The 13,489-nt window shown below is 35.8% G+C and overlaps 1 protein-coding gene across 1 annotated transcript in view; it reads right to left on the bottom strand.

Moving 5' to 3' along the window:
• The window catches only part of AHR (aryl hydrocarbon receptor), a 66,942-nt gene that overhangs the window by 12,181 nt on the left and 41,272 nt on the right, over window positions 1-13,489 (bottom strand). The window contains exons 3-7 of the mRNA XM_075492929.1: window positions 11,696-11,811; window positions 8,720-8,809; window positions 6,788-6,911; window positions 1,593-1,723; window positions 513-715 (exon numbers count right to left, since the gene is read on the bottom strand). Of these exons, the coding sequence (XP_075349044.1) occupies window positions 513-715; window positions 1,593-1,723; window positions 6,788-6,911; window positions 8,720-8,809; window positions 11,696-11,811 (664 nt within the window). The remainder of the gene's footprint in view (window positions 1-512; window positions 716-1,592; window positions 1,724-6,787; window positions 6,912-8,719; window positions 8,810-11,695; window positions 11,812-13,489) is intronic.

The following is a 13,489-nucleotide window of genomic DNA, read 5'->3' as shown; positions in this document are numbered from 1 at the left end:
TTTATATGGGGAAAAGAATGGTTTGGGAATGGGTAAAAGTCATAGTATAAAAAAGGACTTCATTTGTTTATTTTGAAGTAAGTAAAATTTCCATTGTATTTTACATCTATCCGAACTGAAGGAGAAAATATGCGTGTAGAACAAAATGAAACACTTGTTCTATCAGTTCTAAAACCAAATTTCAACCAGATTTAAACATTAATTTTTTCTTCTTCCCTAATTCATTAGTATTCTGTCTTTTGGGGTTTTTGTTTGTTTGGGGCGGGGGGGGGGGGGGGTGTGTTTGTTTTTTTAACGATTAAGAGTCAGAAAGCAATATGCCCTTTCAAGGAAGTACACTGTGCCAATCCCATTTCTCTTACTTACTAGCAGGGCTGAAGAGAAAAATCCTAACAGTTCCTAAACAATCATCAGTATTGACTGAAAGAGTAGCCAGCTTTATATTTCAAATACATACTTGAAACCTATCTCATCAGCAAATTAGAATATTATGCAGCATAATTTACACCTACTTTGCATCACAGCCAGTAGGCGTGAAATCCAGTTTGTGTTTAGTTCTGAAGATGAAGTTTTTGGTTCTTATCTCAAGGATAGACGGCGGCTGCAGAGGAGTAGCTACTGCAAACAGAGCGAGCTGAGGAGACAAAGTAGCACCATCCTTCCCTTTCTTGTTTTGTCCATGGAGAAACTTTAATCGTCCTTGAAAATTCATAGCCTTAGGATGAGGAAAAAAGTAATTGTTATATGTTGGAGATATTTAAGAGTAAGATATTTCTGTTATGATGTAGAATATATATTTATTTACTTTAAGACCCATCAGATTCAAGCTTTGTAGCACAGCATACACAAATGTTAGCTAACAAGTGTGGAATACTGTTGTTATACCCCTGAGCGTGTCACTTTGAGATCTACTAATAAACTCACTGGAAAAAGAACTAACGGGAAGGTTGTTTTGTAAAAAGAACTCCAAACGTGTAATAGCAAATGCCAACTGGATCTTCTAATATTCTAATGAACACGGTATTATACATAATACAATTAACATTATTTCTCTTGCATTTCTGTCAGTCATTAGTATAAAGTATGCAAATATGTACAATTGCAAAATCCTATATAAACAATTCTATTTGTAAGAAGTCACCTAGAAGGTGATAAACCCATATTTCCTTTAAAATCTACGGCACTGACAGACAAAAAAATGTATTAAAAAGAGCAAGCACGGACTTTTCCAAGTAAGAGAAAACTATGGTTGTTAGTTATTATGACTTATTGCATCTCAAGATACCCAACAGAAAAACAATCTTTATAATGCTTTTTTATCCGCAAATCACACCGTACTTTACAAAAGCAGATGCTTATTCGTATTTCACTGAGGAAACTGAGCCATGAGAAATGAGAGAACTTGCACCTGGTTTTAACAACATGTCAAAGGGGACACATTTAGCGTCATTAACTGAAACATACTGGTTCAAGCAGCTCAGATAACTATGGAGACTTAACAAATAAAGTAAGTTGCTGTACGTATTGTGAGGATAATGCAGATTTCCAACTTGCAAGCATGTGTGGAATTTTTTACATAACTCCATACTCACCAGGAACCCAGATGAATTATCCAGAAGGCATCGTAACCTGCAGATGAAATTCCTTTCCATAAAGGAAGAATTCTCTGGAGGAAGTTGGTCTGGGTTATAATAGGTTGCTGGCTGTGAAAAGCCATTATCTCCTACAGGAAAGGATTATTTATAAGAATTATTTTTAGAAGAACACCTAGTGAAGGCTATCTATAACAAATCATCTTCCATCTCATAAACAAAGCGTTAGGTCATGACCTGAGCAAGAACAATGTAAACTGGAAACATCCTCAGAACCTATACTGATTATAACACTAGGGTAAGTATCAGTTCTTCTGATGGGATTATGTTTTACAGGCTATGGTATTTGAAAACTGCATGCAATTTTTTTTAAGTGGTTTTTGGTGTTTTGTTTTGGGTTTTTGTTTAATTTATCCATTGTGTTTGTCAACAATCTAGATTCTGAGTAAGCTGCAGAGAGCAGAGTTCTCAGCAGAGAGCACAGCCACATTTCTGCAATGGCAGGATCTGCAAAAGGCATAGTAACTATAGGAACTGAGTATTCAGAAGCTCAGTAGATGGTATCAAACTGTGAAACTGTAACTTTCCAGACAGCCAGGTGAAAGCTGTAGCAATAAATAAAAAGAAGCATCTTTAGGGAACCACCACAATAAATCAATGTGAGTACTTTCTCTAATGGATGCAAAAACCCCCTACTAAATAATGAAAATATTTCTGGGCTGTGCTGATCAAGAAAACACCCTAGTTACCTCTCCAGAGGAACCTGGAGCACTTGTGTTTTGTGGGGTTTGTTTGTTTGTTTGTATTTTAAAAAAAAAAGACTCAAAACCATGATTGACAACTGGGATAACAACATGATATTCTCCTGCCTCTTCAGGACAAGCATTTGCTGCTAAGTGGCATTTAGTAAACAGACTTAAACATTTGGAATATAAAGTAAAAATCAATAAACTTCTGATAGAATACATATGTTCTGCATGAGACTACATATACAGAGATACCAGAGCTTGTCCACTCACAGCAAATTTAACAAAGCGATCTTGTTTGTAATACATATAAAAAACCACAAACTGGTCATTCCCTAGGAATTCATACACACAGAAAATTATGAAAAAACAGTGTAAAATGTTATTTTAGAGTGCTAAATACTCTGTAATTTAAAAAATAGTCCATATACTCCGAGAGAACTGATTGCCATGTATGGACAAAAGAAGAATACAGATCTTAAGAAAGAACCCATATTGACCTTCCAGACTTGGAGATGAAGTCAGGGAAAGCATGTCGCTTAATCACACACCACATAATGTTCTCTGGAACATAATTCCGTCTCTTGGACAGCTGGAAAAACTTACAGATAGGCTAGGTGGTTTGTACAATGGCAAATCAAACCCAAAGGAAAACAAATCATGACCAAAAGCCAGTTCAATTTAATCTCCTATTAATTCAAGGGACTGAACTGGAGTCAAATGAGATTGCTGATGGCTCACCAAGAGGCCTTGCAACCTAAGGCCATGTAAACCCAACAAGAATGCTGAGTTATCCAGCTTTTCAGATAAAATCAGGAGATACCTTTTTTTTTCCTTAAAAGAACTACTATGCAATGTCAATTTTTGCTGAACAAACTTCAAGGTATGGAGGAAAAGAAAAAGGGCCCTAGCTGATAGTGTGTATGAAAAGGGATAATCTGAAATTACAGCCATCTGCAGAACTGTGTATTGGCCAAAGCCACTATTATGAGCTGATCCCACAGGTACAGAAACTCAGATACTTGTAGTCCAAGATAGTTACCACCTAACTTTGATATTAGAAAATAACAAATTCCCACACTTGTCATATGGATGGTTCTCAACAGACAAAAGCAAACTTACTTCCTTACTTCCTACTGCTGCAGATTATTATTTTTTTAATTGCCTAATTGCTGGTGAGAATTTTCAACACTTCTAAGGCAGTGCTTCTCCAAGAGGTGCTGAAATGGGTTAGATGCTCTCTGAAGAAACAATGATTATGAAGAAAGGGCATCAAAGAAACAGCTTGCAAATCCCAACTCATTTTTCGAAAATGTCAGCTCTGACATCCTTGAGAATCCCTGCATATAGGTTACTTGAGGTCTCCTCAAAATGGTTAATACAGTGCATATATCAACATTCGCATTTCACAAGTATCAGCACCAAGGAAGCCACTAAAAGCCTTTTTGTTTCCAAGGAATTCCATTATTTGTGTTCCTTTTTTATTGCCACAACTTTATTCCTGCAAGGCCAACTACTACTGAGAAAGGTGGCAACTAGTGAGGCCAAAAGAAAATTGGTATCAACAGTTGGCTACTGTCAGAAGAAGGGCTGACTGGAAGAGCTGCTGGCCAGGCAGGAGCGTACTGAGAGCACTGAGTAATTTAGGGTGCCTTAAAGGCCCTATGTGCATTTGTTCTGTCGATTCTTTCACAGAGATTAATGAGACTACGGGCAAATTCTTGGAGGGGATGTAGGGAAAGACTTTAATCATCTGTAGGAGGCTCCTCGAAGGGCTCTGATTAAGTCCTCCAACTCAGATAAATCTTGTGGCTGAGGAGTGCCTACCGCGTGTAGCTCTAGTATCCTATAAGCAGTGCAAGGGTTTCTGCTGGCATCCTCGGCACTGGCAGGCATGCCCTTCAGCAATTCTGCCACAGGAGCAACTCAGGGTTATTCTTTTGGTAAATACAGAGCTGGAAATTGAATGCAGGTCTCTTCTCTGGGTTGTCAAGTGTCTGTCAACTTCCCTAGTAAAACGGGCAGTTCCCAAGAGTGAACAAGGCTTTGGTGGAAGAAGCAACACAGTCTGAAGCTCGCTGAAGGAGGGGAACAGAACTCAAAACAGGAGGCAATGGGCTTCAAGCCCAAGCCTCCTACATTTGTGAAAGGAATACTGCTGCACTTTCCCAGGCAGACAGGAGGTAGAGAGGTTTTAGTGCCAGGATCTTAGAGAAGTGACTCACTGTAAGAAGGCAAAGAGTCTTACAGTGTCTGCAATCCCTGGAGCAAAATTACCAGTTAACACTACAGGGGGTAGAACCCACATCCCTCATGAAGTCCTCATTGGAGCTCATCGTCACCATGGAGCGATGTGCAGAACACGCTCTGCATTAAGTCCTTTTCTTTCTCTTTAAGCTCAAGACCATACATGGTTGTGTGGCAAGCAAACTAAAAGATAACCCAACCCCCAGGCTGTAAAACAGATATTTGGGACTGAAAAATCAGAATTTTGCAAACTTCCCTGGGAACATGATGGGGCTGGGAGGAGTGTCTGGGAAGCACAGTAAACAGCTGAGGAGACCAGTGGTCTAGGGGCATATCAGAGTATTGAGTGAGAAGCAACCAGTCCAGGCTAACTGAAGCAGAATTAGTTCCCAGACTCAGGCTGGAATCTGTGCTCAAGCCTGAGCACAGTTATAATACGTCTATAAATATCTACATAATGGGAGCTGAATGTATTAAAAAGGAAATTGATTAAATTAGCAAAAATGGGGAGGATCCTTATGATCATAGCATTAGCCTTCGTTATAAATCCGAATTCAATTTAAAAAGCCTCAACCTCCAAGCATTTTATGCTACTTGAGGCCCAGAAATAATTAGCAGCTTCTAGTAAGCTCGGAACACAAGGTACAAAACAAACGATTGCTTGTAATCCTGCTCAGCATTTCTGTCATTCAGTCAAACCCGATGCCAAGTCAACCGGGCATCATACTTTTCAAACACAACCTTTTGTAACTTCATATGCATTTGCTTAAGCGCTACAGAACACCATTTCACCCTGAAGCAAACAGTAAGCCACCATATGAAAACCCGGTTTCTGAGTGCCAGCAGCTGTTTGCTATACCAAATTGTAATATTAACTAGTTCTGTAGCATGTTTTCAACTGGATTGCGTAGATTGATCCATATATGATATAACAATGTTGACCACTAAATGAAAAGTTGAAATACACTGAGCTGTGAGCCAAACAAGTAAATAACATTTGCTGTTTTTTATTTCTCTGTCAAATCATGGCATTTCCATACTATAAAACATTAAATGGAAAACTGTTAGAGTTTTAAATCAAGTTGCTTTATAAATGATTTATTAAAAAATAGTATGGACTTTTTCTGGATTAAAAACATTATATATTATATAACATACAAATATAACCAAGTAACTTAAGAGTAACATAGCGCTTTACCTACATATTTAAACAACTGTTGTGCAAAATGGAACATTACAGTTGTCTCAACAGAGTTGTCATTATTATCAGGCAGGCATACGCTTCCCATATTACACGTAACTATCTGTACCAACACATCGCCGTTCTGATATGTAAGCAACGTGTTTCTCAATATAGCAGGTCACTTAAGCATCAGTCAATAACATGTGACAATCTGATGCTCTAACAAGCATACTATTTGGTCTTAAAGGCTCATCTATTTAATCTTTTATTCCTCTTTCCCTTTTACTCCCAAAAGAAGTACTGTCTATGTGGCAGCCTGCATACAACAGTGACAGATGTGGAAGAGTAAAACTCTTCCACGACCAGGAATGCACTATTCCATATATTAACACTGTAACTAACACAGTCTTAGTCATGGAATGGATCTACCGGCCTGAGGAGCTTAAAGAAGCTGTCGTACCCAATTGTCTGCTGGTCTTCCTAAGCTAATAAATGTGGTGTCGTGATCTCTAACCAGGAGTAGCAGATGTAAAAGAGAGATCGTTATTCAGAGAAATCACTTTCTTATTCAAACAGTGATTAGAGACGAGCCATATAATTGAGGGCAAACACAGACAAATAAAAGTTCCTTGTTTCTTACATCACCAAAAGAAACTGCCCACTTCTGACTGCCCTGTTTGCAACACAAACATGCAGGATTACCTGCTTTGCTATTTACCACAGGACTACTGATCAGCCATGCGAGTCATTCAGTCATTTATGCTCTAAATTAAACTCTTCCAATTTAAAGCAAAATTAATATTTTAATTGTGCTGTGCTATGAATAGCAGTCCTTATTTAAAGTGCAAAAAAAAATTAATTCCCACTGTTGGCTAAACATATCCATAAAATTCAAATAAGTTTAAAAGATGTTATTCCCTCCTTTGTTCATGTAAAAGAATCTAAACTTTTTTACATATGCAAATTAAAAAACCCTACCTAATCAGACAGACAAACACATAAGTTGACTGCATTCTCACCTTGCACGCTTGGTCCAGAATCTGCAGACTGGGCAGGATTTAATGCCCAATGTAGCTGTCGTTGAAACTCAGGTCTGTCTTCCGTGTGAATCAATTCAAATACACTCTGGTGTATAATATCAGACTACGTACAAAAAGGAAAAAGGCAGGAAAGAAAGAGAATAAGAAACATATGACAATACGAACAAGTTGTCTGGTTGACAACACTGCTACGGATATAGCAAAATCCATTTTGCTCGAGGATAAAAACATACATTTGCATGCACGTGGCAAAGCTTTGTGAAACAATTTTTATCAGCACAGAGAAGAATTCAGTCACACCCATGACTGCAAACATGAGAAATAATAATTAAAAAATATTACCTTAGAAAAAAATAACATTATGTCAAGTATTTCTTTACCTGCTTTTATCTAAGCAAGCCTGGAACTGTTATGCTTTGGTTTTGTTTAATCATTTAATTTTACATACTGGTAAATAAAGTACTTGCCAGCTGGTACTTGGACCTGACCCATTCTAGGTGCTACAGGAATACAAAAGAAGCCAAAGACCCTGAACCAAACAACATCCAAAGCTAAGCCAAGTAGATTATGAACATAGATTTTGTTTGCCTGAAAGCTTTGTCACTCCTTAAGGGTGCATTAAAATCTGTAATTATTAAGCTCTCATATCACCACCAATTGTATGGTTAGGAATGTGATCTAAACAGCACAGCTACAACAGCCAGGATCAGTGGTTGAAAGAAATTAAGGGGGGGGGCAAAAACCCCACCCAAAATATTCAAGAAAAGCCTCAGCCAACTTAAAGGAGTTAAATTGCCTGTTTTCTCCATGGATCGAAAACCCAACCATTATATAAACAGAAAATATTTAAAATAAAACATAGAACTAAATAAATTAAGATGAGCTGGCAAAAGCAGAAGCCTAGCTCAAATTTTGCTTTGATGAATTTCATAAAACAATCAGTATTTTTCCAGAAAAAAATGCCAGAAATGCTAATTTTTGTAACTATAAGACTTCACTTCTATATCATTCACTTGATTTATTGGCATTACTATACAAATTTTATGCCCAATTTGTTTTCCAAGCTGTTTTCTTCATTCCCCAACACCGAAAGAATCTGTAACTCCAGGAATAATAATGTTTTGTTTGGAATATTTTCTTTTACACAAACATTCCCCAGTCTCTTATCAGTTAGCTAAAATTGCAGACCAAGCAGAGTTTCTCCCTATTTTTAGACAGCCACTGAATCTATCATCATCCAGTACCCAAAGATATAAATTGATAACTATAACTAAGCTTCTATCATCTTAACATAAACTAATCCCAGGAGTTCTCTAAGGAAGGCAACATGTGCCCACTGGGTCTTAGTCTTTACTACTTTGGTGTCTGGCTTGCAAGCCCAAGGAAGTTAGCCATACATGATCTGCACCGTAAATTGTAAATAATGCATGCTTGTTTTGAAATAAATAAGTAAATAAAGTAAATATGAGTGAGAGAACACTAAAATTCTAAAAATACTAAAATCACTCGGTTGATACTTAAAACCTCTAGGCATAAGGAGTTAATTTTGTATGAAATGTTTCTATTAAAATAATTACCTTCCCATTGAATTACATCTCACTCAGCATCATAAACTGGGTAACACCACAGTATAAATTTCAAACAGTTGTTCCAGTAAAGACTAATTAAGTGTGAAAATTCCCTATCTTGCCTAACTCAACTTTGGAAATTATATTCCTGTTGTGCTTGGCCTGCGGTCCCATTTCAGCTATGTAAGCTGATAGAAAAGCAATATGGTTTCAGAGTAATCCAACCCAAAGTACCTGACTGAGATTTTTATTACACAAACTATCAGACCCTAAATATGAACACTGATGGCCTCTGAAATTAAGCAAAACCTCTGCAAAAAAAATAGAGGAAAAATAAACTTACTTGTTGGAACCCCAAGTAGTCTTGGATAGTAGAAGAGACGTAAAAAACCAGAGCATCAGCCGTAACAACTAATACAAAACCATTTAATGCCTGGGGAGGAAACACACCAATCTGTCAGCTTCAGAGACAAAATTCCAGATAATTATTGTGGCTGTAAGACTACCTATACCTTAGTCTCCCAATAAAATGTGAAGCATGCAAAAACATATTATCTAACAGCATAAGCAGCAGGATTCTTCATTGGATGTCTCCACAGTATACATGGCACAATGAAGAAAACCGCATCTAATGAAAAAAAAAAAGTTCTTTTGGAAAATTCAGGGGAGAAGCGAAAGCCTGTTGATGACTTTTATTTACTCCTGATTGTAGGAGGTGAGGGACAGCAATATGAACAACTGTAGGTTTATCTAATATCAACCATAGTTCACAATGCTCGTGTGGCTCAAGCCTTCGGTACACCCAGCTGCTCACAGCACGAACGGGAGCCATCTCACAAACCCATTCCCAAAACCCGTTCTATTCATAGTGCAGACAGGCCTAAGTGGGCAGGAAATCAAGCGATCAAGATCCCTATATAGTCCAAAAAAACATTTTATAGCTTACTTAAAATAGAAAACCTCTGCACAAGCGGACTGTTGCAAGTAAACAATGTTTTTGAAGAGATTTCCCCCTTCATGAAGCAGCAGACTAAGCGGCTCCTTACTGAAAGTCACGCAAAGGGCATTTATCTGAACTCCCAATCAATACCGTTCATGGCAATTGTTGTGATAGCAAACAGTACATTTGTGACTTGGCAGCTCATCTGAAAGGTGCTGATGTACTTCTATGGATTTCAGTCAAGATTTAACAAAAGGCTGTCTCGAGGGACTGGATTAAGTATATTGTGCCACTTAATTTCCTCAGCTGCATTCAAAGTCCAATTTGGCCAGCATACTCAAAACACTTTTTTTTTTTTAAAACCTCTTTATTATGCAAAATTATTGTAACTAATAGAAAATGTAAAGTAAGGGAAGGATACCCTATATCTTTCCTTAACAACAACATAATATATTTTTATTATGAAACAGCATCATTCTTCCACAAACATTAACTTTTCACAAAACCTTCCATTACTGGTGAGAATGAAGATGTTTTAAAAATTTCTTAGAGGCTGACGTTTGACTCGCACTTCACATCATAAACTTGCTTAGACTATACTAGATTATGTATCTAAAATAAGACTTTGAAGTCATTTAAATAATTTTTTAAAAAGGGAATATAGCTTAATTTTAAGGAAGGCACATCTATGTATTTGAATACATAGATGAACACATTGAATTGGTAAGACATACACATATTGAATTGGTAAGACAGTTTCTACATTGAAAATTAAAGACATCACAATTTTCGGTTTGTTATGAAACAAGAAAAACCATCTGATCAACAAATAAAACCAAATGTAATCAATATGGTATATATTCATACCACCTTTGGAAAAAAAAAATAGAGAGAATAAAAAGGAAATGTTCATCAGCACTTATAGTTTATGGAAACCTGTGTGACACAAGAGACTTCCGAGCTTAGGCAAAAGGGAAGGTTGTTACCACTATTTACATCTTATTGATGCTCAGTATCTTCTAGAAAAGGAGAACTTTTCATCACTTCCACCACTTTCATCACTTACCATTTCTTACATTCCCTAAGAAAATTCTATCTGCATATTCATTCTCTTTTTTTTTAAGTATAAAATATTTATAAACCAAGAAATTCAGTTAAGAAATTCAGTTCATTTACTTACTTCCCAAGGGGGCAGAATTTACAGTAACAAATATATCATCCATTTCATTTTCATATTGGAAAGCAGTTTGCTATAGCAGTTTCATCATATAACTTTCATTTGGAAGTCAAAAAATAACAAAATATCACATCAAATACGTGCCTCCAATATAAACCATATACTGTACCTTTTTAGATAATTTCCATTTAAAAGAAAGCTGTTCACCTGCAGTAACTCTGTAACAGTTCTTTGTCATACTTCATTAAGGTTAGAAAATTACATACATGTCCTAGGTTTCAGTCAGTTAGGAAACAAATTTCTGATAGCATTAGCTTACGGTAATTGTTTTGTGGGATTCTTAGAACCTGTTTTCATTTCTACCCTTTGAACAGTTAAATAATTTTGTTCTAAGCAAACCATTGGCTCTGACTGACCTAATAATTTGCCACTTCTGATACATCAGTGGGAAACCTGTGTATAAGATAGATTAACAACATATTTCAAATGGAGCTTCAGGTCACAGTAAAATCTATTTTGTGAAACTAATCAGAACATTGGAATATTTATATTAGTCATTTCTTGAGTTTAATTTGAACCTAGTATTATATTGTTATATTTCATATGCTTTGACACTCTAGGACATTAAAACAGACTATATAATTTTTAAAAACCCTATTTTTCATTAATACTTCCCAGTAGTTTACATTGCTAAAAGTTATTGAAAGTATTTTAAAATTTGTCCTGAACCTATACCATGAACTCTGGGTTCCTTCAAACCACTGAGAAAGCAAGATATTCCAGCAAGCCCAAGGTCTTTTAAAGATAAATTGTTTCTTTTAGACAATTAGTCACCAAATTTACAGTAGATGACAAACCTATCTGACCTTTATGAAGATTGTTTCTTTATATGAACATCTTTATTAACAATAGACACAAAGAGATGGGAAAAAACTACTCTAAGAAATGACTCAGAAAGAGTTAAGAGGACCCTGTGGTCTAACATCCGCTCTTCAAAGTCATGACTACCACCAGAGAAAAGTGCAAGACCTGTATAATATTAACCTAAAGAAAATGAGGAAAGAATTTGAGAAGAAAACTTCCTTTTTCAATCTCATCAGTGAATAACTGTTACATTAAATACAATATAATCTTTTTTTTTTTTTTTTTTTTTTTTTTTGTTAATGTAAATCATTGTATAATACATCCACTGCAAAACATACCTGCAGCAAGAGTTCTCCTTCCAGGATCTGCATTCCTTCTCCACATTTTGCTGTTCTACAGTTTTCCTGAATGCCATTTCTTTCTGGTCTTGTAGAGTTAGAAGATTTTAATGCAACTAGAAAAACAAAAGAAAAAAGTTGAGTGGTCTTTGAAAGGCTCACTAGAAATTTATGTGATGATGTGCTATTTTGTGTAAGAAAACATTATATTTTAAAAATGCTTATAAAGTCAATCTAATGAAGGATTTCTGTTTCAATGTCAGACTTTTTCCTTAACTTCAGAGATAACCCCCAAATTTGTCATCCATCTCCTTTATAAACTATAACACTTTCACAACAGAATCAGTATTATTGAAATCAATCCAAATCTCATTATTTCATTCTTTTTCTTTTTCTTCTCCTTCTCTTTACTATAAGGCTTACTTTTAGTTTGTCACTCTTGTTAATAAAGGACATTTTTGTTTTCATACAACAACCTCCTATAACCTGATAACAATTCTGCTTTAAGGTATGCCAACACTTACACTTATTCTTATCCCATCTAATCTCAGACATCAGACTATGGTACCTCAGATATAAGCCTGCTCTAGACCTAAAGCTCCCTTCAGAGAAAGGAAGGAAAGACACAGAACCCTAAATGCACATTACACATTAAAGAAAACAAAGAAAGCTATTTCAAACAAAAAGGCTTTTTTTTCCTGCCATAGTTAAATGTTAACCATTTAAACAACTAAGCAAACTTTCCAATTTCAGATAAAATACTATAATCATGAATCATCATTATTCAGGTCACAAATATATCCAATTGAAAGAAAAAAATTACTCAATGAATAAGGGATGAAGAATCAGACCAAATTGCTACAAAGTACCTGAAAGACATACTACCTCCCATCTCTGCACTGTGTCTTGTAATAAACAGGATGCTGTCAAGTAAAACTAGATACTCAAAGATTGTCCATAACTCAGATTTTATCTACTTTCCACATAGTTCTAAAAAAAAAAAAAAAAGTCTCCAAATCTGAAATTAGTCTGAGTGGGTCTGTAGTGTCTAAACAGCTTAAAATTACTTGAGTAATTGTACCTTAAACCTTTACCATAAAGCTAAACACCACCCTCAACCCAAAAATTTCTAAACTGGAAAGCAAGGGAAATTTATAAAAGCAACTGCACTTCTGTAAAATACCAACAGTTTATCTCATAACAGTGAGATATTCACCCTAAATTCCAAATGATTTTTCAACCTGCTGAAAACCTTCATTTTTCAGCTGCTCAGAACTTCATTCAAGCATCCTAAAGAACTCCTGTTCACTCACTTTTCAACTAGGTTAAATGATATTTTACACTAAGTATATTAACTGAAAGATAAATTATGCCTTTCAGGGTTTTTTTAAGCTATCACTGCAGCTAACAACTTTCAAGCCAGACAGTTTTCATTAAAATATCCCTCAAAGGCACCACAGAGGAAAAACATGCTCTAAAAAGACATCAACTGATTAATAAGTCAGGAATTTATCTGAGGGTTTGCTTTGAAATTAAAACCTTAATACTCTTCTTCCTACCAGATAGTCAAAAAGTCCTGTAATAGGCCACACAGAGTTGCAATTGCAAATTCATTTTAAATTCAAGTGGAAGATGTAGCAATATTTTCTTTCCTAAGCATTATTTTAAAATGATATCTAGAACATTTACTAAAAACCCCTGAAGTCCACTGGGACTAGAATAAAACTTATTATCCTTTTAATTTATATTGATGATTATTGAGAAAGCCCATACTCAGCTTTGGAAGTTGCAAGT

This window comes from Mycteria americana, chromosome 2 (genome assembly GCF_035582795.1).
Source record: "Mycteria americana isolate JAX WOST 10 ecotype Jacksonville Zoo and Gardens chromosome 2, USCA_MyAme_1.0, whole genome shotgun sequence".
NCBI classification, from domain to species: Eukaryota; Metazoa; Chordata; class Aves; order Ciconiiformes; family Ciconiidae; genus Mycteria; species Mycteria americana.
The sequence above is the reverse complement of the archived record's forward strand: the minus strand, read 5'-3'. Positions and strand labels throughout refer to the sequence as shown.